This window comes from Notothenia rossii (genome assembly GCF_949606895.1).
Source record: "Notothenia rossii genome assembly, chromosome: 4".
In the NCBI taxonomy this organism is placed as follows: domain Eukaryota; kingdom Metazoa; phylum Chordata; class Actinopteri; order Perciformes; family Nototheniidae; genus Notothenia; species Notothenia rossii.
The window spans coordinates 70,681,831-70,708,533 of record NC_136902.1 but is presented as its reverse complement, the minus strand read 5'-3'; the positions used below and the strand labels follow the sequence as shown (position 1 = coordinate 70,708,533).

The 26,703-nt window shown below is 40.4% G+C and overlaps 2 protein-coding genes across 4 annotated transcripts in view; one reads left to right on the top strand and one right to left on the bottom strand.

The window, feature by feature from the left end:
* The window catches only part of nbeab (neurobeachin b), a 196,152-nt gene extending 191,645 nt beyond the window's left edge, over nt 1-4,507 (top strand). For both annotated transcript variants that reach the window (XM_079676160.1, XM_079676159.1), the window contains one exon: nt 2,535-4,507. In XM_079676160.1, coding sequence (XP_079532286.1) covers nt 2,535-2,625 — 91 coding nt within the window. In that variant the 3' untranslated portion in view covers nt 2,626-4,507. The remainder of the gene's footprint in view (nt 1-2,534) is intronic.
* On the bottom strand, nt 3,886-24,842 carry LOC307036133 (serine/threonine-protein kinase DCLK1-like). Of its 2 annotated transcripts, none has more exons than XM_079676161.1 (16): nt 24,644-24,842; nt 23,915-24,287; nt 23,381-23,727; nt 15,203-15,302; nt 14,460-14,576; nt 14,260-14,354; nt 13,377-13,464; nt 13,120-13,289; nt 9,817-9,936; nt 9,427-9,573; nt 8,916-9,049; nt 8,702-8,779; nt 8,461-8,557; nt 8,251-8,331; nt 8,016-8,129; nt 3,886-6,836 (listed from the first exon to the last, which is right to left on the bottom strand). In XM_079676161.1, the coding sequence occupies exons 2-16, from the start codon at nt 24,273-24,275 to the stop codon at nt 6,636-6,638; spliced, it is 2,250 nt and encodes a 749-aa protein (XP_079532287.1). In that variant the 5' UTR covers nt 24,276-24,287; nt 24,644-24,842; the 3' UTR covers nt 3,886-6,635. The 2 variants fall into 2 exon arrangements, with proteins under 2 accessions (XP_079532287.1, XP_079532288.1); XM_079676162.1 differs by having other exon boundaries at nt 8,461-8,554.
* Nucleotides 24,843-26,703: the final 1,861 nt, after the last annotated feature.

Sequence of the window (26,703 nt, the reverse complement as noted above, 5' to 3'; positions counted from 1 at the left end):
ATTGTGTTTTAATCACAGGAGGTATTTTTGAAACTTTCAAATAATAGCTTACATTTAATACACCTCTCAGCCACTTTTCCCCCCTAGCAAGCATCTGTAATTTTATGGATTATTTAAAAAAAATTATAAAAGTAATATGATATGCAATAAAAAAAATCTAAAACAGAGTATGCCACAAAATCTCATACAATTATTCTATTTAAATCCAATCCAAATGTCATCATTATGAATGTCTAAAAAACACATGATGCCATAAAATAGTATGCCAAGGAAAACTAATAAAAAAGTCCATTGTATAGCATGTCATGAGAAAAAGTCCTTCTAATATCCTATTCCTTTCCCTTGTTGTTTTCATGTGTAGCATGAACTCCTCACAAACTGTACAGTGGTTGTTTTGGGTTTAGGATGCTCCTTTTTTTTTTTTAGCCACATCCTATTCTTCCTTGTGCTTGTGGATCTTTTTCAGCAGCCTCCCTCCCTCCCTGTCTGCTAGCCCCCCTCTTACCTGCATTACTCAGCAAACCTCCTCACTCTCTTGCCCCACCTCACCCTCTTATTCTTACTATAAAAACTTCATAGTCAAATATGCCTTTAAAATATCATAAACATAATAATACAGTGAGTCAAACTAACTATGAAGAAGTCACATACTGTAATGTCATGAAATATTTCAGAGTATGATATGTCCCTAAGCCATTGAATAGTTTTCCACTAAAAGTCTTAATATGTCATAAAAAACTCAGAGTATAGTAGAAGAATTGTCATACTATATTATATATCGTCCTACAGTATAAATCTATTAAATGCCCAAAAAGTCAAGATGCCTATTATTGTATGCTATAAAAATGTCATTAAACTCATAGTAATATGCCCGAAAAATATAATTTAAATTATAATTAAGAGTGCATCTAATTAAATCAAGTAAATTAATTTTATAATAATTACATACCATTAAATGGTCATATGAACGCATAGAAGTATGCTATAAATGTCAAAATAAAATCATAATTTAGTAATTCCCCAAAAATGTTATGAAATATCTCTTACTACATTACACATCATACTAATATTCTATTAACTTGCCATGACTCATGTAACAAGTATAATAAGCAGTAGATATATAAGATACATATTAAAGTAAGTCATTAAAATTTCATGAAATAAGGCAGAATACTCATAAAAGTCATAAAATAGTATACAACGTAAAATAAAAAACCGTCTAGTATGCCAAAAGCTGTTTTATTTTTCTATGTCAACTAAATGTCATAGTATGTTTAAAAGTCAATAGTAAAACATACAATGTTATATAAAATATCAGTACAGTACAAGAACTGCGCTACTAATTATTTTCAAATCAAAATGAATTTCTGTTTAACTAAGGTGACAGAGATAATAATAGATTTTGTCGATAAATAAGAAGTGCTAGACAAATGTTAGTTAGTAGGATACCCACCTTCCTTTACGATGAAATGGAATTAACAGTTGCTATTGAGACAAAAGTTACAAATGCACTTATTTTGACACCTAAGTCAGCAGCATGTTTTTCCCAAACATTTGAGATTGATCTGGAGTCATGTAATGGGTGCTGTGTTGTTGGGCAATAGTGTTTGCTCTCGGGCTATGAGCCTGACGTCATCATGTGACCCTGGCAGGGAAGAGAGGTTAGAGAGTCCGAACATTAATGCTGCTCTTCAACGCCACAGGCCACACACACACTCCCCCCCCCAGCACTTACAGTGGGCCGTAACAGAGGCCTGGTTCTTGTGCAGAATGACTCTACACCATCATGATTAACTGCACAACCTGTGAAGCTGAGCAGATGATAGAGACGGGATTACATTTGTTAACAGATTTAGTTTTAGTGTTAATCTAACATCTAAGAGGCAAAACACATCAAGGACTTAAACACTGCATATAAGTACTACAATCTATTTGTAAATGTCTTGAATACCGCTTAACACATCACTTAATTGAGCATTTTAAGAACCCCGTGATTCGGTTAGTGTCTTTCTTCAGTGAGTTGACGTTAGGTAACACAAGGGAGCCATGTTGCAGCTTCACTTACAGCGGGGCGTTCTGCCTCAGCTCTGTTCATTGTGCTTGAGCATTTAAGCCCTTGGGGTGTAGCAGTATAAGACGACCCTGTGAAATCAGCTGCTTTTCCTACATACCAGCCAGCCAGCCGTGGACTCAAGAGCAGAGGGTTGCAGAAAGATACCAACACTCAATGGTCTCCTTCAGTTGTCAGAGGGACCCCAGATTGAACCATAACAGCCCCTCATGACCTGTGATCACTTTATAACCAACTGTTAATATGCATGGAATACATTTTTATCAATGAACACATTTTGTAAAACGTGGTGGCTTGTTACACATGTAAACACATTGGAAATAACTAATTATACAGTAGTTAGATTTGCAAAAAATAGGTTGTGTTAATTGTGTTACTCTAATTTTACGAATTCTTCCGTTTATAATGCATTTCCCGACATTCAGATTTAATATTTGTTTGTGGTTTTTTGTTGGCTCTTCAGGACGTTGATCACAGGCATGGCGTCTGGCAGTATCGTGGCATTTAACATTGATTTCAACCGGTGGCACTACGAGCATCAGAACAGGTACTGAGGAGAGACACAGCCACGCAGCAGGAGCGTTCAGAGAGATCTAACCAACCAGAGGCCGAGCTGCAGGAGATCCACAGAGCATGGAGGACCTCCAGTGGGCTGCAGGACATCACCATGGGTGACACTTATAAAGAACAAAGTGTGCTCACATGTGTTCATCTGGCCTGGAGAATCTGGATGAATTTGCTGTTGGTTTTCACGTGTTACATGAGCACCAGCCGTCGACTTCCCCAACTGAGCATGAGCGACTGAGATGAACTTAATCACACAAACACACTGTAAGCGTTTAAGTTGCTGTTCCGAATTGTGAAAATGCAAAACAAAATGAATCCTCTGTTACGAACATTTATACAACATTTGTATGGCAGACACATATCTCACGTGGAACACTTTTCTAGAGGAAACCAGTGAACCTGTAATGTAAATATGGACAGTGTAAAGTGTTTCTTCCCTGTAAAGACTGATGGATCTGAATGCTGTTAGACTAGCCACCATGTTGCCGTCATCTTCATCATGCGAGCCATGTATCATGTTCTACATGTCTCCATTGACTTCAGATATTAGTTGGGTATAAAACATATATATGGCCCTTGTTGCTCATTGTTATTAATAGTGGCCAAATGTGTGTACGTGAAAAGACAAAATGTTTGTGGTTCATTTGTTGTTTGATTGTCTTTATGGAAAAAAAGTTAAAATCAGTGTGAGCGTTGTCCTTTGTGAAATACTTGTTTTTCATAATGTCAGTGAAAAGGATAATTGTGTTATTTCCATATTCACTTTAAATTAAAGGATAATTTTATTATAAATGGCAAGTAATTAATGACTTACTGTGGGTTCCTAAAGTATTTTCAAACGGGACATTTGAAAAAGCAGTAATCAATGTTTTGATTTGTTCTTTCATCTTCTCCCAAAATTAAAAGACAGATTTGTATCTCATGACTGTTTACGGTGTTTGATAAAGCTGTAAGACAATTCAAAGGAAGTGAGATTTTAAAGACTATAATGTTGGCCCTGCAAACATTAGTCCTGTTACTTCTGCATATCACAGTTTTCAGTATTCCTATTTTTGAAAATAATGTTTGCTTGTCCATTTTAAATCTGTGTATTCATGAACATCAGTCCGTGCTGTAACTCGATGCATTGGTAAGCAATATTCTGACTTGATAGCTGAACAGGTCGTGTTTCAGCTGTGACAAAAATATCTAATAATGAACATGATGGTGTTCCAAAAATGACTATAGTGTATTTTTGGTGATAAATGAGAAGTCTGTCGCTGTGAGCTGACACATTTAAATGAACAAAATATGCAAATAGATTTTGAGTTTGCATTCTGATGTTTCTAGTGGGTCTACTAGACACCAAACTACCTTTTCCCTAAACAATTTCCGCTTAAAATGAGTTTGACAAATATTTAGTAATGTAGCAATTCAAGTTAAGGTTAAGGTAGGTAAGTTTGAGAAACCGGCTCCAGATACACTTTTTGTTATATTCCATGGAATGCTCTTAACATCCCGATAGCAATGAATATCTGAAGTGCTTTGACAAAAAATCCATTAAAAAAATGTCATCTGTGGAAGCCGTAGTACTGTAAAATCATGTGGACAAACTTATCTCGTACCCTCATTGGTCATGTAGGAAGGAAGTGGCAGATTTTTTCCAGCTGTGTATTTTCAAATTCTAGCCTTGCCCAAATACCTACCCCACCTTTAAGTTGTGATTCATATATTTTATTTTGATTGCCAATTATTTTAGTTTTGGAAAAGGGTAGGATATCGTTTGATGCTTATGAAATCCTAAAAAAAAAATTGATAATTGTAAAATTCAGCTGCTATAATTATTATTATTATTTTTTAAACTGAATAAATAAACCGGTGTCAATCGTTTTTCTTGTTGAGCTTTTACTCGTGCAATTGTGTAGCCTGCCCCCAAAACATGAATGCATGTTTTAATAAAACACTGATTAAGAATGTATAACTATTGCTATATTATAAACTATAAATAATGCAATGGTGGAATCTAACGCCAATATGATAAGCTTGATGATGCTGCCCCCTGCTGGCTGAATGTGTTGCTGCAGGTTTGGTGGGTTGACTGCTTGTCTTGCAAAAACTTTACAGCTGACTCACAAATTGTCTTTTTTCTGTTTAGGTCTTCAGATAAAATTGTTGGACCTATGGTTTTTCTTTTTTAACCATAAAAGTATTTTTCTTACCAATTAAAAAAAAAATGTACTCTGTTTTGTATTTATTTAGATTTTTTATGGCATCCGTACATTAATGAAATATGGATAAATATAATACAGAACGTGCATTCCCCGTCTGCTTATAACTAATACTGACATTCCCAGTTGTCTTATCATTGTCATGGTGTATTAACAGTATATATTAATGCTTTTCAGATTTTTAAAAGCCTTGAAAGCATATACAATCCCCAAATGTCACTGTTCCAACTTGCTTTCCTTGTGCTTTTTGGTTCACCCCCTTTGAGTCAAAAACGTAAAAGCCCTTTTACAACAAAGTCCATGGTGTGACATTACATTCCAGTTAAAATATGTATATACAAGTTTGAACTTAGCTGTGGTATGACTATATCATGGAACTGCATTCACCAAGACATCACTTACAATGACAACAAGAATGGTTTCCTCTCTGACAGGCGTATATCAAACAGTAGAAGACCAGAACAGCTGATTAAGGATGCATATTAGCACACATGCAGGTTACAGTCTCTGAAAAAAGGAACAAGACATTCACATCCATGAATATTTGGTCTTCAGGTGAACCAATGTATGGAGTTGTCAGAGAACATTACAGTACATACAATCTATAAGCCAGTCTTCTCAGTCATGTTATTCGATCATGTTATCGAAAAGACCATCACATATTCAAATAATGGATTTTACTGGAAGCACTTTTGTTTGCCAATATTTTACCCCGAAAAAAAAGGTGCCAATTGCCCCCATCTTATAGAGAAGTGTGTCAGTTGGTTGCTAATAATACCAGCAACAGATCCATTCTCATTTATTCCAGCATTTTGTGGGACACATTTGTTACTGCACTCATTGAGCAACGCACCTAATTGCACTTAAATCCATATGTGCCAAGGCAAGGCTTTAAACATGCACTTACTACCAACTACACATCACTGACATTCATCTGCACCACCACTGAATTACAACCACTCTCACAGACGTGTAAAATATATGTTTCAATAATCATCCTGAAGCGCCCAGGTGAGCTGGACCATCAACAGTCAAACATTAGTGCCCTCAATTATCTTAAAGAGTCATGCTACTGGGTGGCAGGAGAACATCTGTCCTACACAAAACAAATGTTCATTACAGATAATGCTTAATGATAATGCTATAGCAGCAGGTTTTTTAAGTTATTTAAGTCCTCTTAAACTTCGTATTCAGGTACAGTAGAGTGTAACCAAGATGTTACACAGTACCCCTGGAAGGTGACTTTTACAGTCAATTTCAAATTTAGAGGGTTATTTTATAACAAGTATTTGTGTTCAAACCATGATAAGTAAAATGTACTGTCACAAAATAATGTAATTCCTTTTTAAAAAGCTAAGTTTTAAATGTTTTGTGTCTACAACTCCCATTAAAGCCAAGTGCTTTATGCATCAGGTTGTCTTTCCTGCAGTACAGATTATAAACCACTAGAGGGCTCTAGAGTACTGCAATGAACCACTATGAACCACTATGCTGGGCAGAAATAAGGTTTTAGCAGTTTGGATAACTTTTTGAAAGGGGGGGGGGGGGGTGTGTATATAATATTGTTGCATGCTCTTAAGGCATATTCTTTGATCCAGAGACACATTTGTCCCTTACTCAGATCAATCCATTTATTTTATGAAGAAACATTAAATGGGTACAGGTCAGTAATGAAGTGTGTACATTTCCAACTTATAAGAGTAAACCCCATGTGGGTCTTTCAGTTTTGCACTACACCGCCTCACATTTCTCCATGTGAAGGTGGACAGTGCTTTGGCCTCGGGAGGCTGTTAGAACGGAGGCATGGGGGAACGGACTGTGCCAGCTGAACCCGGGGAATAGTCCTCGGGGGTCAGCTCGGCGGCAGAGAGGCCATGGTTGGCACTGCGTGAGGCACCGGCCCCCATACTGCGTGGGAGGTGGGGAGAAAGCTTCACATCTTGGTTGCGTCTTCGTCGGAAAACTTGCTTCTCCTTATCAAGTGGCGTGGTCTGAGAGAGGGTGACACAGCAGCTGTTAAGATCTCTACAAGACCACGGTGATGAGGAGTGGCATCCAATCAACCACCACTGAGACACTTGGCAAATGTTAAATGAGCCAATGTTTGCATGCAGTTGTATCTAAAAAGCTGCATTTACTTCACTTGTTACAGTTAAACTTCTTGTGAAAGAAAGTTTAACTTCATCTAGTCTGTTACAGCAGTAAGAATGAACAACTAAATAAGGTAAACTGCATGACCAGGCGAGAGGAAACTGTTGCAGCAGAGGTGAGATGAAGGAATGTGATGAGTGATGGATTTTAGGAGGTGACAAGAGGCAAGGTGAGGTGGGGAAATATCTACATTAAGGGGAAATGGGTCAAATGGAATACTGGGAATTGAAGACTGCCAGCACTTTTATCATGAAAGCATTGCATATTTGCACTATGCTTTGTCATACCTTATCCAATATACTCCTGGATGCTGGTAGTGGTCCAAAGACCCTGACCTCTGGATGGTCAAGTCCTCGTTCAGCTGAGCAGAGAGAGACGAGCGCAACTCAGAGGAACACCTTGAACTCAAAGCATCTCTGACCTGGGTAGCATTAAGGTGCACAATTCTAAACTTTAGTCAGTTAACAGCTGTGTTGGAAAAAAAAGGAAAACTGAGTGTCAGTACCAACTGACAGGGAGGAGTGCAACCGATGCCCATTATGATTGGCAAGTATTACCATGGTAAGCAAATTGACTTCATTTCTGCCAATTGTACAAATCCAGCTGAGCTTTAAAACTATTTAAGAAATCTTATCTACCGAAAAAGGTGCTGACAGTCAATCTAAAGGAGGAGGATGAAAGGCCAGAGCACACACAGCAAGGCCTGGGAGCGTGAGGCGGATGGATGGACTGATGGATACACAGAATATAGCCAAGAAGTGACTCAATCAAAATACAAAGATGAGTAATGAATTAATTTGCTGTTTTACAAAGACAGACACTGTCAGTTACAACTAAATAACAACTGAATTGTAATGACAGCATACAGATAAATATTAAAAGCATTTGCAAATGTGATTTTTACATTTTGAATAAGATCCAAAGAATCTTCGCTACAACACAAAAAAGAAAAGAGAAAATGTCTACTCATGCAGAGCTGCATGCCGGGTCCAAGTGTAGGGTTGCAGATCAGTGCTTACTGTAATGACGGACACTCCTGCTGCGGTGCTGCTGAGCTTGGGCCCTGTGTTGAAGTGTTTCTTGATCTTGCCAGCCACAGGCAGCTGGTGCTCATTCTCTGACACACCATCATCCTGGACAATTCAAAGAACAAAGTTTCAGAAAGTCCACCTACTGCCCTATACTGGCCTCTTTCTGATCAATGCCCGTTCTACACAGGTGATTCTGGTTACATTTTTTGAAAGCTGAACTTACATTAACCCAGCGGTGATCGAGCACCTGTGCAGCTGTGCATCTCTTATCCACGTCTACCTGCAGCATCCAAGTGATCAGAGCCTAAATAAAGACAGAATACATTATTATACTGGATACTCAATGCTATGAGACAACAGTACTCAAAGATGCTGGTGTTTCACATGGAGCATAACGATGGCGGATGAGGAGAACACTTCCACACACACACACCTTGGCATTTTCAGACACATTGTCCCAGTATGGTGCAGGGAAATCCAGCTGGTCCTTCAAAAGCTGTTCAAGCAGAGCCTCCTGATCTTCACCACTGCTGATGTAAATAAAACAACATGTATCCTATAAAGCTCAAAGTAAGTTCCACATAATAGCCTAGAATGTGATTGATATATTTTATTTATGTCATTAATTTGCATCAGGTTAACATCAAAATAAACGTCCTGAAAGGAACACATACCCACGGAAAGGCGGAAAGCCACACAGAAGTATGTAAGTGATGACACCAGCTGCCCAGATGTCCACCTTGAGGCCATACCTGTAATTGAAGAAACATAAACCAGGTATCAGAGACTAAGTACTTCTGCAAGTAGCAATACTCCACAACTGTACTGGTCATTTTACATGAAAAGGACATGCCTTGTCTATTATGTTTCAGAAAATGACTGACTCACCCGGTCTCAGCGACTATCTCCGGTGCTACATAGGTCGGGGTGCCACACACGGTAAAGAGGGGCCCGTTGACGATGGTAGCCAAGCCAAAATCACCGAGCTTCAGAGACTTACTTCCATCCTGGTGTTCAAATACCTGTTGAAAACACACAATAAGAAGCCACAAGAAAAAAAGGTCACAAACTAATGGATTGCTGTGATAAATATTAGATATTAGGAGCTCAAGTGAGATGCACCTCTTGTTTGAGTTTCACTTTTTGTTTAGCTTCTGGAGTTTTCGTACACATTTCATAATGTTATTAATTTGTCCTATATATTTTACATGTGTTCATGTAATTGTAAGCTCTAAGTGCAAGCTTGTATAAACAAACTAAAATGAATCACAAAAAAGTTGCTTGAAAAAGGAATGAGGAACAATTAATATGGAAGATGGATCCATTAGGTCTGAAAATGGGAAGCTTTTCAATGTAGCGCCACTCACTGCCAGTGCAACATCTAAAGAGTCATACTCACCAACAGGTTTTCTGGTTTTATGTCTCTGTGGACAATTTTGAGGCTGTGGAGGTACTTGATGCCGCTTGCCAGATTGAACAGCAAACTGCTGGCGTCTCGCTCTGTGTATTTGTTTGAGGAGGTGATAGCATCAAAAAGATCCCCGCCCTGTGAAAGAGTATTTAAATGTTAAGGGCAGATGCAGATACAGCTTTAGCCATTAACAGGAAGCCATTTCTATAGACTAACATGAACATACAAAATTAACAAAAGTAATGTTACCAAACAGATCATAAAAACTAAAATTAAATGTTGATAACACAAACATATAGATAACAAAAAATCACAATTGGCTCTACAATGTTGTTTCTTTGCTGGAAATGTTTGTAAGAACTACCAAATGTGTAGTACCTTAACCAACTCCATTACGAGATAGAGTTCACTAGAGGTGTCCATTTCCTCAATAAGGAGAACTATGTTGGGATGTTTCACACGCCGAAGGATTGACACTTCGCTCTGGATCATGTGTTCCTGGGTAACAAAGAACATTTATAAACACTGTACAGTAAACACATTTTTATAAACATGCACATCTGTGGAATGTTAGATTGTGGGGCATCCTTTCAGTCATTTCCGATCAAATATGAGGGACAAAACTATTTAGAAATGTGGAATGTCTATTTAATAAGGGTTCATCTAGAGGTGTTTTTAAAACTGAATAGTTTTAAAAATATTTGTTGTTGGCCAAGAGGAGACAGCACCATCTGCTGACTCATGAAGACAATAACCAAACTGAATAAGCATCCAAAACAGAACTCTATTAACAAGCTGTACTGCTTAGCTAAACTTTATGCAGGTTGGATCATTTAACTGTTGCGGGCTGCGCCTGGGCAACAGCGCTGCTGATAGGATCCGGCGTGCAGTGGTGGACAACTTGCTACAAAACTGTGACATTCTATGCTTGCAAGAGACTTTTTTACCAAAGCAGGATTTGGGAAAGTTGAACTCTCTTAATGAACATTTTCACGGGGCTGGTGAGTCTACTACGGACCTATCTCTGGGAATAGTAAGAGGAAGGATTGCAGGGGGCGTGGCTATGCTGTGGCACAAAAAGCTGGACGCTGTCATTAATGTCATCAGGCTTGAAGTTGACTGGTGTATTGCTGTGCAGATCAAAATGAATAACAAGGAGTTTAGCATTCTCAATGTACATACACCATATGAGTCACAGCATAATGAAGATGAATACCTGAACAGACTTGCTTTTATACATTCTTTTATTGTTGATAATCATTCCACCAGTGTTTATGTAGTGGGTGATGTCAATGCTGACATATCAGACAAAAGTTCCTTGTTTGCTAAGCATATGCTACAGTTATGTGATGATAACAATCTTATTTTATCAAGCCAAATACTTTTGCCTACAGATCGCTATTCATATATAAGCGAGGCCTGGCACACAACTTCATGGCTTGACCATTGCATAAGCACTGCTAATGCCCATGACATTTTAAGATCAATTGAGATTGTGTATGAGGCATCAATGTCTGATCACATTCCTTTTGTAATGTCACTAGATTATGACAGTCTCCCTGAGATGTCTCAGGAGGATAACAATCCTTGTAACACTAAAGTGGATTGGTCCAAGCTCACAAATGAGGATAGGCTATTGTACTATGGGAGAACTGATGTCCTATTGAGTGGTGTATATCTACCCAAAGTAGCAACTCTGTGTGTTGATGTGGGTTGTAATGAAAGCTCTCACCGTGAAGACCTCTGTAACATGTATGATTGTATTGTGGGAGCTGTATGTGAAGCCAGTAGACTGTGCTATACCTACTCTGGGAAAAGACACAACGTCAAGCCAGGGTGGAATAAACATGTGGCTGATCAATATGCTGAAGCTAAGAATGCTTTTGGGGCCTGGGTCCGGGCAGGAAGGCCCAGAGAGAGGCCTGTCCTGGATCTCAAAAAGCTTACAAATGCTAGATATAAATACACAGTTTGTTATGTCAACAAACATACAGAAACATTGGGAGCGGATTCTATGGCTAAAAAGGTCCTTCATAATGATGTGACTGGCTTCTGGAGGGAGGTGAGAGCTCTGAACAGAGCCAGTACGTCGTTACCGTGAACCATAGAGGGAGTATCTGGAGCCGATAACATAGCTGAGTTGTGGAGGCAACATTACTCTACTATACTTAATTGTGTTAAAAGTGACACAGTGGGAATCACAGCTAATGAGGTTTATCGAGCGATTGCACAGCTAGCTGATAACAAAGCAAGCGGCTCTGACCGAATCACTGCAGAGCACCTTAAACTGGCAAGCCCGAAGGTTGCAGTTCTTCTTGCCATTTGTTTTACTGGGCTCATGACTCATGGTGTGTTGCCGGACTCCATGTTGACTGTTACTTTGGTCCCTGTCATTAAGGACAAAGCAGGCAAGGTAGGGGGCTTGGATAATTATAGACCAATTGCTCTAGCCAGTGTGTTATCCAAATTCCTGGAAAGAATTTTGTTAGATAGACTATGTTCTTATTTATGTACCTCAGATAACCAGTTTGGCTTCAAGGCTAAGCATGGTACTGAGCTATGCATCTATGCTTTGAAGGAAATGGTAGAAACATATAGAAGACAGAATTCCACTGTTCTGATTGGTTTTATTGATGCCTCTAAGGCTTTTGACCGAGTTAACCATCATAAACTGTTTTTAAAAATGAGACAAAGGGGTGTGCCCAAAAGTATAATTAGGATCCTGGCTTATTGGTATGCCAACCAGAGCATGCGGATCAAATGGGGGAATGCAGTCTCGGCGCCATTTGGTGTTGGTAATGGAGTCCGCCAGGGGGGGCTCCTCTCACCATGCCTTTTTAATATCTATATGACTGATCTATCAGATGATTGACGTGTCTGTAAAGCAGGATGTGTGATTCTTTATGTGATTGTAAACCATCTTATGTATGCCGATGATTTGGCTATTGTTTATAGCAACTGTATAAACATGTGTGTTCTGATTATGGTGTCAAATGTGATGTTAAATACAATGCTAAGAAGAGCGCAGTAATGATCTGCAGAGCAAAAGGGGATAAGAACCTTGGTTTTCCAACATGCTATCTGTCAGGACAGGTGCTGTCTGTTTGCTGTAAAACTAAGTATCTGGGAAACATCATCACAGATGAAATGGCTGATGATGATGACATGTATAGACAGAAAGCGTCGTGTCTTATATACACAAGCTAACATGTTGGCTAGAAAATTCTCTTGGTGTTCAGATAAGGTTAAGGTGAACCTCTTTAGAGCTTATTGTACTCCTCTCTACACTGCCCCCTTGTGGGTCAAGTTTAAGAAGGCGAGCCTCAAGAAGCTCCAGGTTGCATATAATGACTGTCTGTGTATACTGCTTAGAAAACCAAGGTGGTGCAGCGCAAGTGAAATGTTTTGTAATGCACGAGTCAACACGTTCCATGCTCTCTTGAGAAATCTGATGTAGAAATCCATCTGTCGATGGAATGTTTCTCATAACTCGGTCATTATGCTGCTTTCAAATCTGTGTCTCAGTGCTGTACGATACCAGTCACCTCTGTGGAAACATTGGTACGACTGCCTTTTTTATTTATATTTGAGTGTTGTATGTCTTTTAATAATGGACCAAGAGTCTCTTCAAATAAAAGCTGATCAAACTTGGAGGTGTGATAATGAAAAAGGCAGGCTAACCTTTCCTCTGCATTTGTCTTTGCTGATGATCTTCAGAGCATACTCCCTTCCGGTGGATCTCTCCACACACTCTCGGACCACGGCAAAGTTTCCGTCCCCTAAAGTCCTCCCCACTTTGTACCTCTCTGAGATGGACGCAGGGACAGAGAGGCACTCATCCACTAGCTCAGCTGAGGAGGAAAAAAGGTATGAAAAATAGCCCAGTCAATACTTTACAAAGTCTTTTAACAATATGTTATTATCAGTCAGAGTCCTACCTTCACTGCTGGGCCCATCTCCGTCATCCATTGAACTGCAAACCTTGGTAGAAGCTAAAGAGAGTGAAGAGCCACTGTGATGAGATCCCTGGAAAAGAAAGAGACAGCCATGTAATTGAGAATGAAAGGCACACTGATGCACGTGTCTTACAGACTGAAGAGAAGGCACAGCTTTTAAAGATGTGATGACAGCCAGTTTACACAAAGCATATGTGTACTAGTAGGTGTGGGGAAACATTATACCAACATTCCCACCTGCATAAAGACTGGCATGTGGTTCCAAAACGCATTGAAATGAATATCCTTTGCCACACCCACGATACCAACCCAGACAGCCTTATGATTCATTAATGATGGTATCCCTGATAAATGGATTTCTCTCCTCGGTTGACTGTGCGATGCAGTCTCAAAACGTGTTTGTTCGCCCCAGATCTATGATAATCACAGGGAAGATGTGCTGCTGCTATTTGGATTAAATTGTATTCAAAAGGTAGCTCTAAAGCGCCATTATACATGAACAAACACAATGCGTATGGGAGGGACCTCAAGGTTTGGGGGATTCGGGACAAGTTGTGTTTGAGATTATATTTACATCTGTACCTGTGTACTCAAACCTGAGACACCTGTAATTATATTTTTACAAAACATATAAAACTCGCATTGTTACATAAACAAACAGCCAGGAGGATCATGTAAAGCTATTTTGACGAATATAAACCCATGTATATATTAGTTTCTGTTTAATTCAGTGTACTGAAATATTATTCATTGATGAAGACAATTGTTGTACTCCTTTACCAAAGATTATCTGATAAAACATGTGACATAATATGAAATAAATCTTTAGGACATTAACTTATTTAAATGAAAATGTATGTGTTACCCGTCGTCTTCGAAGGCTAGCTGGACTTGTTGGAGACGGGCTAGGAGACTTCCCAGATCGAGGGGTGGACAGCTGACTGCCTGCCGTGCCATTAGCTGATTATAATTGGAAACAAACGATTAGTTTAGTAATGAAATACAGCAGCGTAAACCGAAATATACTTTAAGAACACTGATAGACAGACACACAGACACACTCACCTGAACCAGGGGATGATGGAGACTTGCTTCTGCGGGACATCCCACCGATTCTCGGGGAGGAGAGAGCATGTCCGGAGGGAAGCCGGCCGTATGATGCAGACTTTGCGACCAGGCACTCTATAAAAAGGAAAAATATAAAAACTGCTGGAGCGACATGTTCCCCTCGAAACTAATACTAGGCTTTCATCCAATTTTAAGTCAGCTTGAGTTACTAAACGGGGAAGTTTGAAGTACTAGAAAGAAGAGTACTAAAAGTAGAGCGGCAAATAGTGCGGACAAACAGGTGTGTAGGTACTATACAACATTATTAATAAGGACAGCTTTCACAAACAAAGCATGAGTGATGACATCCTCTCTATTCTGACCTGCACGTTCATCACTCACAGACACTGTACCACAACTATAAACTTTCTGAATTTAATTTGGTTTCAAAGGAGGGTGGCTTGAAAAAAAAGAACCTTCACAGTATGTGTACATAATCCAGCGCCTCCTACATTTTTAACGTTCTTTTCAGTTACAGTAAAGCTTTGTCACCCCCCCAAATGTCACACACACAGACAAGTGTAAATAATGTACCAGAGACAAAATGCACAATAAAGATGAATTGTTTGGCACATGTTTTCTTTAGTTTTAGATATTGCAATATGTGAATATAGTGAATTATTTAGCCGAGTAATCATGTAGTGAAAATCTGATAATGTAATAGCCGTGATCAAACCCTCATAAATTAAAAGGAGACTTACCACCCTCTTGCAAGTTGAAGTCATCCTGATAGCGGAACTTCTCAGGGCCACAGGCAAAAAAGATATCATCGTCCCCAAAAAAGTCCTGAAGGCAGGAGACCTGGTGAAAATGGAGATTCATTCTCTTAGTAACAGAAAAGACTCAAGTTTGACATGTAATGTGTACTTTCCAGTGATACTGCACTGTATTAACTCCAGAGACAGAACTGTTTTCCTGATTTACCCGGCACATAGAGTAAGTGATTGGAATGAACTGCTCTTACTGTGTGAAGACAACGACCATCCGACACAGAAACCCCCCCAAGAGGGATCCAACAGTGTCCAGCATATAAATACAGGAATTCCGGACTATTCAAAATTGTTCCTCGAATCAAGCATGTTCTTTATTAGATAACTAGAGACCCGAATCTGTTAAGGTGGCCTAAATAACATAATCCACAAAATAACCAAAAACTTCTTAAAGGTCCCATGTCATGGCTATTTCTACTGATCATAATTCCATTGTTGAGGTCTACTAGAATAGATTTACATTGTTCAATGTTCCAAACTCACATTGGTTTCTCATACAGCATCTCTGTATAGTATGTGTATTCACTCTCTGTCCTAAACGGCTTGTTGGAGCTCCTGCCCCCCCCCCTCCCTATGAGCCCACTGTGCTCTGATTGTTCAGCTTGCCCACTATGTTGATGAGTCCACTACCTTTACAGCAGAACATCAGTTTTTTTTTGTTAGCAACCAGGAAATGACACCAGTAATGGCAAACGGATGAGAATGCTGCGTGGGGTCTGGGTGCCGTGTTGGCGGGACGTTGCGCGGCTCTCTCCTGCGAGTGGCGGACAGTGTGAGCTGGGTTTATTTCCTGCTTGCTGCGTGGGGTCTGTGAGACATCGCGAATGGACGTGGGAAGGGGGGGGGTGCTGAGGGGGCTGCAGCACCCCCATCTGTGAGGCTCCACTAGCACCCGCACCCCCAAACGTGGCGCACCTACAGTGTAAGAGCGCCACAGTTTCGCCTCTGCAAGGTTCCACTAGCACCCCACCCCCCAGCGCGTCATAGTTTCACTGCTGAGAGAGTGTGTGTGTGAGGAGCTCCACGGATTGGTCCATTTGGGTATGGTCACGTCACTGTACCCAGGAAGAAAAAGAGAAATCTCCCGAGGCGTTCTGGGGCAGCATAGACAGGTATTTTCTGTGTTAGAGTTGCTAACACAGTTGCTCGACGCTTGTGAGCTGTCAACAGGAGGGTGGGGGGAGCCTCGCTGCGGGGAAGCAGTGTGTGACCTGTCAGCGCAACTTACATGATGCCGAATTTAACAAAGAAATTTAAATAATTGGTTTAAACGGCATAATAATAAGGACAATCGTCCGTTCTGTGATTCTCCAGAACACACAGATGGCCAGTCCGCCCTTTTTTCAGCATATTATTTTGTTGAGAGATGAGCAGATCGCCACTGGGCTTTCAACTAAAGACACAGCCACGCAAAAACTGCGGCATTTCTACAGCTCCTTATGGGTACTGCAATTTGTGAAGTGTTTTCCTCCGTGGTGAAACGATCAGCACTGCACCACAGAGGAAAGCGGCAGGAAATCGCCTGGAGTTAAAGAGAGCGGGGCTGCGTTGCGTGCATGGCTTCCTTCTGCAGGTAACGGGGAGACGCGCTCTGGCGGCGGTCTCGTTCAGGATCCGAAAATAACATTTAAATATTTTGCACACTTATTCCACTTATTCCTAAAATGTGCTACAGGTTACGGTGCCGCGTGCCAGGGGTTGCCGACCCCTGGCATAGCCTATCCTCTGATCTCAATCATAGAGCGATATAAGATATGCAATCGTTTTCATTTCCCTACAAAGAGGGACATTACATTAAAAGCTGCTCTCATTAAGACAGAAGCCCATCACAGTAAATGCAGTGTTATAAATAAATGAAGATGCTGATGGAGTCCTGATCTTTCCTCCAAAGCGTTATTGATATGCGATGCTAAAGCATTATGCCAGAAAATGTTTTCATTTCCTCTACAGAGGGGGTGGAACATGGATCATCAAAAACGTGATCGCATATAGATGTTATTTATTAAGTGGATATTTATCTTTATTATAACGCTAAACATCTACTGTAGTTGAATCACACATTTGCAATTGCTAACACCTAATAGGTGAATACATTATCATCATTAAAAAAACATGGAGGTCAGCAGGAGTCTGATAAGATGACTTAAGTGCTTAGACAGAGCAGAGAACCACAGACAACAGAGCCACCACAGTTCGTCAACCCGACTACCCTCTGACCGTTTATTAAACATCCTTAGTTATGATAGTGGAAATATTCAGGTTTTTCATTTTAAGGTCTCAGATTTTAGATGAAATGTTGTCTTTAAAGTGTATAAATAAAGAGAATACATTACATTTCCATGCTAATCATTTCATGTCATGATTGATGTGTTTTAACCAAACTGTTAAAGGCCACATGTCATGCTTTTCCGATTATTACCAATCCCCTTGTGTGTTATGAAGGTTTTTCTGCATGTAAACGGTCTGCAGAGTCAAAACCCTCAAAGTACACCCTGTAGCGAGTAAAACTCTAACACAGAAAATACCTCCCCAAAACGGCTCGTTGGTGAAACGTCATCATGACATCATCGTCATTTGATTCTTCCGGGTACGGGTCCATTTAGTTCCGGGTACGTGCTTTCGTAAACACGTACCCGGAACTAAATGGGCCAATCCGTGGAGCCGTTACGTTACTTCCGCGGAGCCGTTACGTTAAGCCCCCGCTGATTGGTCCAAATTGACCAATCCACACACACACACTCAGTGCAGGCAGCCCTGCTGATTTCTGCTCCCTGCTGCAGGCTGATAACAGACAGTTGGGATTGCGCGAAATTCTCTCTGCAGACCCATTCTCACAGCGTTTATCAACCTATAAACCTTTTTCTTACTCAATATCAAGCCACACTTATTGTTTTTATTTCGGCTTTGACTTTGTGTGTGTTCAGGTTGAGTTTGGCTGTGTTTGGCTGTGTATCGCTAAAAAAGGAAATCACGGAGGGGGGGGGAGCTGCAGCGAGCCGTTTAGTGGAGAAAGTGAATACTGCTGAATACACATACTTTACAGAGATGCTGTATGCGAAACCAATGTGAGTTTGGAAAATTGCACAGTATTTTTCTATTTTAGTATACCTCAACAATGGAATTATGATCAGTGGAAATGGCCATGACACCTCTCCTTTAAGCCAAAGTAAAATTACAACAGTTGTGGCCTTTATTATTTGTATCAGTATGGTAGGTAGTAGTATTAGTAGTAATATTGGTATTAGCACATGCAGCTTTGATATTTGTATCAGAAATATGGACACGCTGGATTATCCACTACGTAAAAGGAAGCTGGTTACTGATAAAACAATCAAACGTTGACACCATCAAGCCATAACCACTGCTAAACATTACTTAAAAAGGGGCCCACTCTGACAGTCCACCACCCCACCCCCCAGTGTGAGATCCCAAAGGGGAGGAGAGCTGCACAGCGGTTGCCAAGGAGACCAGACAGAATTACAGCTGAGACAATGAGAGGGACACGGCTGCTTTTAAATTCCCGGTCAGTTTCTATGTGGGGCACTGGACAGCACAAACTGCAGACTATAGAAATGTTAGGCAACTTTCACAGTGATCATATGGGCTAAAATCTGGCTTTACGTCTTTGGGGATTGACTCCTGCTATAACTCCTAATTACTCTCGTTAGACAGTCTAATAAGAAGACAGACAGAGACTCCTTCCATTGATACACATTATAATTACATATTGTATGAATAAAACGTGTTATGGAATGGCATAACTAGGGCAATCATGACTGTTGCTTTATATTGATTTCTTATGTCTGCTGGGTGACACAGCAGCTCCATCAGGCCTACCATCCCCCCAACACACACACACACACACACATGCATGCATGCAGCCTCATTGCAGTCTGGGAGCATCCTGTGCAAATATTGATTTGCAGGGTTTTATCTGTGCTGCTCTCAAAGAAAAAACACATGGGGAGGTGCGCATGCTTTAGAAGTGAATACATCTGTGGTAAGGACAATAGAAGAAGCAGCAAATTGGTAATATAACATCCCTCTGCCAGCGGACAGGTGGAGCTCTCCAGGGTGCTGAATCTCCCCTCTGAAGTGCAAGACTAAACACAGCAGTGTCCCACAACATGTGAGGGGGAAACATGTCCCTCCTTCATATGCATTTTGCAAATGATTTTTGTTCATTTGCATGGGCTGCCCTTATGTACAGTGTGAGAGCATGCAATACGTTTTTTAGGAAATAAAAATGTTCCGTAGAAAGAGAAACATATATTAAACTGCATATACAGTAAACTGACATGAATCAAACATGACTTAAATGAGGTCTGCTCCAGAATGGGGGGCTTAATTGCAGATGCTACAAAAGGCAGATAAGAGTAATAGCTGCCTTAAGAAGTGCAAGTCAGCATTATTAAGGCATCCATAAGGACACACTGCGAGCTCAGAATAAAACACATAATGAGAAGTAATACTATCGCACACATTTTCAGCATTAATAATGCAGATCTTAGATTTCATAAGAACATATCTCAGTACTCATTTTAATTGCTGTAATGTTTCAGAGTGTTACAATTAAAAAGCAACATCAACTTCCACTTTAGCTCAATCATAATAGTAGCCTCCAAGAACAAGGGGAGGATAAAATGTTCTTCTTTACACAAAATGTAACAGAACCCTGCTGGGCATGTTCATTTTTCGGTGTGTAGCATCCAAGTCACAGCAGTAGCTGTGAGGAAAGCCAGGCAGCCTTTTTATCTCCTCCATCCCTGGATTTGGCCTCCATTTCTGCCCTTTAGTTACACTGAGAGTTCTAAAAATAGGGTTTGAGAATGTTTTCTGTCAACATCAAAAAAGTAACACTTAAATAATTACCCAAAATAGCATTGTTTTTACATAAACAAACCAGTGTTATACACAATTCACATTTGCACAAGAATTTAGTTGATTGATGTCTTTAGGGATTGTTGTAGGCACATACAGTCCAAACCAGGAAAGGGCAGTAAAGGTTAACTGAAAGTCAGCAATGTGCACAATACGATACTGTGCAGAACCACATTATTTATACCAGGGATTGGAATGTCATGGTTTAAATCTGCTCAGACATACTAATGCAAATATGATCTGCTCTATTGCAAACACAACAGCAGGACCATGGCATGTTTTCATATCCAGAACTGTTCCTCTATTATGTTTTGTTTCTCCATGCCTTATACATTTGTACTATTCTGGGATAATGTTTTTTAACATATCAAACAACTGAGGTTTATTAAATTCTGCCATTAGCATGACCTTGACTGTATCCATTTGGCCAAGGATCAGAGTCATCAAACTGAGCCACCTGCTAAACAGATCCACTCATAGAAACAGGACTGTGACTATTGAGAATATCATCAGAATTTGTCATCGTAATACAAATTAATACTATTTCGTTAAACCTGCAGCAAATTAAATGATACAAGAAGTATGTAGCAGAATAATTGTCCTCCCCAGAATGACTGTCTCAGGACCAACAGCACAAGCGGGTCATTTACCAAAGATTAAGCACCCATGAAGACAGGCCTTTGAATGCCAATGGGTGCTGGTTTGGCAATCTGGAGTCACAACATGGCAAATAGCAAAAATAAATAACAGGGAACTCACAAGCATATAAAACAGCTTATTTGGAAAAAAATGGAGGACATTGAAACTACTAAACTGAATAGGTAATAATACATGACAAATAGATGGTGAGATACAAATGCAGAAATAGAAATAAAGTCAAAATGGCATGTTCTTTGTACATCTAACTTGGGTCTATTGCAACTTGGTGTCCATGAATGCTTTTCTAAAAAATCTGAATTCCTTAAATAGCTTACAGGATTTATGAACACAGAGTTGTTGGTTGATATGAAGATCCCAAGCTGTTCCCTCGACACACCATTACAGAACGGGGTAGATTATGCCTCAGCCATGTGGTCCATCATGCCGCCATGTGCATGAGGAGGCTTAGAGACAGAGCACTGCATGTATGGCCCTTCTCACACTCTACCTACAGTCCTGACATCACTGCTGCACCGCTCTGCCGCAGAGGCTGTTCCTTAGCAACCAGCTCAGGAAACCACATCACCATAGGAACCATCAGAGTAAAACAACTTAGTGTAGTGTGTGTTAAGGATAATCATGTGGAGAGCAGGTGATAAAGTTCTTGTGTTTAGTTAAAGATTGGATTTATTTGCAGCTACTTTGCTAAGTAAGCTCTACTGTATGTGCAGTTGCCACTTAGTTCTGTTTATATCAAACCATAAATATCCACATCCCCTGTAATCTTAAATATCTAGATTAATATTATTTAATTTGATGTAGCGGTACAATATGGTGAAACGAGAGACACTTGCTTAAGTGTGTAATTGTAAATAATTGCAACCGTCAAGAAAGTTCAACTGAATAATGGACATAGTTATTTTTATATAATCCAGGCAGCTTGGTATTTAGGTGAATCTGGTACTAACTCCCTAAGTGAATACCGGAACAATTCAATAGTGTGCTACTGTTAAGAAGGAATAAAAGCAGAGTCCTAGAAACCCATTTCTCGTAACAAATTTAGCAATTATTCCCAGTTGACTTTGACCCTAGTGGGCCCTCTCTCTCTTTCGGTGAGGTAGAAATTCATGAACAGAGGAATAGTTACATTTCTTCTATAAAACTCAAAGTGGGCTCACTGTGCTAGATAAACTCCAGATCTGACTTAAATGCATTGTGGTGGTGTAATTGTTCTATGTGGGATGCAGTACCACAAAAAGAATTTGGAAAACATTTAAACTAAAAACGAAGAAAAATACCTGTCTCCAGTGGTGTAGTGGTCGTTGGACCCGGGGAATCGCCGCCCCCCCACTTTTTTGGAGCCTCCACTCTTTTGAAGCATAATTGTTTTTTTATAATCAAATATATCAGTTTCAAGTGTGTATTTGTTGTAATAATGACGAAAACATAATACATTTCACAGTAAGTATAATAAAGACGTAGCTCAAGTATTTATGCAACTTGATTTGAAGTGTGTGTGTGTGTGTGTGTGTGTGTGTGTGTGTGTGTGTGTGTGTGTGTGTGTGTGTGCGTGCGTGCGTGCGTGCGTGCGTGCGTGCGTGCGTGCGTGCGTGCGTGCGTGCGTGCGTGCGTGCGTGCGTGCGTGCGTGCGTGCGTGCGTGCGTGTGTGTGTGTGTGTGCGCGAGGGGCAGCACCGTGTGTGTGTAGGTTGACCAGTTCTCCCGCTTTGTGCAGGACTGCACACACAGCATTTTTATCATTTGTCCCGCGTCCCTCAAATTGAGACTATATGTCCCGCATTTGAGTGACAGTCGTGCAGAAAGGCCTGCTCGGTTCGCTGATGGCCGGCATCGCCCTTTATTATTATATTTTTTTAAACGGCGTCACGTAAGCTAACAGGCGACAGAGGTCCACAGAGGTCCACAGTGTACCCCCCCCCCCTCGTTGACAGTTCACGAGCCTGTCCATAGTGTCCCTCCCCCCCCCCTCCCCGCCCACCCAGTAAAAAGATCCCCACTATACCACTGTCTGTCTCCACAACAAGATCAATCCACTACACACAGCCAAGCTGTGATCAACAGACTGGTTAAGGTTATATCTCCTTTAACTTCTAGCTGACAAAGCATAATTTCTTCACCACATGTGAGCAATTCAATTATCAGTGAGAGGAGAAATATGTGTAATGTAATGGCACTCTCTTAGGTATAATGTAGAGCACTTAAGGTTGTTCCAGTTGCATTATTTAATGACTTTCAAAATGCAAACAATTTTTCTAAAAGCTTCATTTAGAAATAAGCTTACTGTTAAACAAATAGCTAAATGGGCTGTATAACAGTTCACATTCTTTCAGTTTATGGAAATTAAGTATCTATTTCAAAAATTAAGATAAACTATTGTTAAGCTTCACCATATTTTCCCTCTGAGTAAGGGGAGTCTATTTGATAGTTTTAAACCTGTATTCAATATAAAAGTGGTTGTTGGTACCAAGTTATAACGAAAACCGCAAACAAATACTCTTTTTAGACTAGTAGTCTAAAAAGAGCAAGTGAGGTTCACAGAATCCACTACAAATGATAATTTAACACTTACCATTTTGCCGTCAACAGTATATATCCTTTTGACGGATCCAGAGTCCAGCTGGATGGCATCTGTGATGTCAGTCATCACTTGCTCAAAGGAGTGTGCCGTCTTCTTGTTGAGCAGGATGCGTACAGCCTTGCGAGGCTTTACTCCGCTGCGGACGATGGTTACCAGTTTGGGCTTGATGAAGTCCTTGCTCTCCCTGGTTTCTGGGGCTCCAGCCTTCGCACTACCAAGAGAAGGAGGATCACGGAGGGACACAGCCGTCCTGGCACCATGTGACCAGTTGGGATTTACATTCTTTGTGTAGTCCAGCATCTTGTAGGGCTCTATGGATGCACAAACATAGCTCTCCCCTAAAGGAAATCAACACAGAGTAGATGGTTTTCCATTTCTCCCACAGACAAAAGTAATGGAACATGAAAGCAAAGCACATGAAAGATAAAGCAAAGATTACATGATAGTCTAACTGATTTATTTTGCAATATAAAAGAGGAAGTTACACATTTTGGTAAAAGAAACATACATGTAAGAAACACTCACCCTCCGCCAGCTGGTCCATGCTGGTAATCTTTCCCATCCCATCAATAGTATATATGGTTCGAACCCCTTGTGGCAAGTTCACATTATCTGACAGAGCTCTTGTGAGGTCAGCCAGCAGTGCTTCTATAGACCTAAATCTGTCCTGAGAAATGGCATACACAATCCCTTTGAAGTAGCGGTCCCCATTGCGGTAGAAACGGATCTTCTTGGCCTTCTTTTCTGAGGTCAGGGCTTGCAGTGTCCTGGTTCTGTACAGGCTGCAGTGAGCGCTATGAGTGGGACTGGCGAGCCCATTCCCTCTTGAGCCCCTGCGGGTATTTCTCTGAGCCTTGTCCCGCTCATCGAAGTGCTCCAGCTCCATGACTGTACAGTGCTATTACACCATAAATAAAACAGGGAAAATGCTTACTATTTGAAGAATTACTTTAACTTGACCTCATGAAATACAGGTAGAAATGAGTATCCAAGTCAAACACTCCTAATATATGACATACAAGCTTTGCTGCTGCTCATCGCACACACATTATGAAGTAACATGTCACACCCATTTCATGCTCCATGGTGTGCCTTAAACCAATCTCAACGGCAATTCAAAAACATGCTATTACAGCGGATAGTACAACATTAACAGTATAAGCCTGGCTAGGGTTTTTGGCTTAATATATTGTTAAAACAATAACAGATATATGAACACAACATATAATTTCTTGAATTGGTGCAATCGCTTACCTTTGAGGTTATGGCAGAAGGGAAAAAATCGTTTTGCTGTAGGCAGAATTTGTCTCAATGGATCATGTATTCATTTGATGCCTGAGAGGAACCACGCGTCCCTTTGTTGCCCCTGTGATGGTGCTCTGCCTGCCTGCCGTTTGTCTTGGAGCCGGTGTCCTCCACCCTCCCCTCATTGCAGTGATTTACATCGGCCCGCTCGCGTGTCATCAGCATTGCGCGTTCCCGTTTCTATCAGCGCGCACCCGCACAGAAACCTCCATGTGTGATTAATTTTACGATGCGCGTTCATGTTGACCTGCATGCTTAACCTCATTCCTTCGTATTAATAAAACAAATCCACTTATTAACGATCACTAATTAGCCTGCATGTACTAAAAAAACGTATAAGTAGCTTTAAACTGCGTTTCGAGTCCTTTCTGGTTGTCTGGCAGGTGTTTAGCATATGTTTCAACATCATGCTGCATAACCTTACTTTACCATAGTGCTAACTAGCAAACTTGCTATGGGTTAAAGTGACTAACAAATATAAGAAAGCACTGCTCTTACATTAAAAGTGAACTTACCATTTTCAGTATTATGTAGCGTTAGCTTTACATGCATGTATGATTCTGTTTTCTTCAAGTTTGTATCTTGTTGGTCGAACGCACTTATTGTAAATCGCTTTGGATAAAAGCGTCAGCTAAATGCAATGTAATGTAGTTAGTATTCAGTGTTTAGCTAAGCCAACATATTTCCTTAGCTGTAGCATAAACTGGTAGTATCAAATACTCAAAGCAGATTTTTCACACGGTTGATTCCAGTGCTAAAACAAAACGGATTCAAAATCCGCAGAAAAAGTGACCGAGTAGGGCAGCGTTTATATGCTGGGGGTTACAGATTGAATACTGTACTACACATGTGTTTTGAGTGACCAACTCACAGAGGTAGATGGTAATAATTAATTGGGCCAGTCACAACGAGCGCATGGATACACTAAGTGTGATGCGGTTAAAGGACACATTTCACACAGGCTCTTATAAACATCACTTAAGAATGAGCAGAAGTCAATCTAATGTTTTTTTGCACGTGTTTTTGTATCAAAAGAAACGAGCAACAGCCGTCTTACTTTTATAAGGCCACATCTTGCACGACTGAATCTGTGACAATGGGTATACTTTTATGGGAGCATTTTTGAATTTGTTCAACCTGCTGCAAACAATTACTTTAGTATATGGCTTTTGTCCAGCTGGCTTGCTAAAGGCAAATTACTTATCCTCAAAAATCGGAAGGTTATTTTCAAGAAGTCCCAGTTTATCAGATTGCATAACAATCTTAAAACTATTGACAAACTAGTTTAGTTTGACTTTACATTTACAACTAGTAGCCTAGCCTCTTTGTAAATATGTTTTCAATCAGACAAAATGACAATTCAGGACCATAGCAGTAGGAGTCAAGGGCTGTAAAGATGTAAATACATCAATAATACCTGTTGTGTTTATGATATTCTGAAAATGTACTTGACTAAGACCAGTTCACTACATATTTGTCTCCTTTACTTGTTTAAGTCAAATGTAAAGCAACAACAGGTGTATATGTCACATGTCCAAAGATGATATTGAAGATGAGCCCAGCTAAAAGAAAGAGATCACCAGGCTTCTCTATCCTATATTAGGTCCTCTTGTTGCCTCATGTGGCCTGTTGGCCTTTGTCGGTCAGTTAGAAACCACATTAAAGCTCACTGCAAGGAACATAGGGTGCCTGAACCACTAACTGTATTCTTCTTCTTCTTTTTTTACAGTGAGAGTTTGTTAACATAGTGTAGCGACTCTGATAGGATGCTGAGAGTGTCACTCAGGTATCCCCCGTCTCTCTGCCAATCATAGAGCTGTACCGGGATACTGGTTGAGGGCGGGCCTGTGGTTGGGGGAGCAGACGGGGGAGGGCGGGAAGTGGTGAGGAAGTCTGGGTTATAAAGGTGTGTGTGTGAGAGCTTAGGAGAGTGTGAGGTTGAACCTGCAAGTGATATCTGTACCTGTGATCTTCAAAGAAAATAAGAGTTATTAAAGCCTAATAACTAG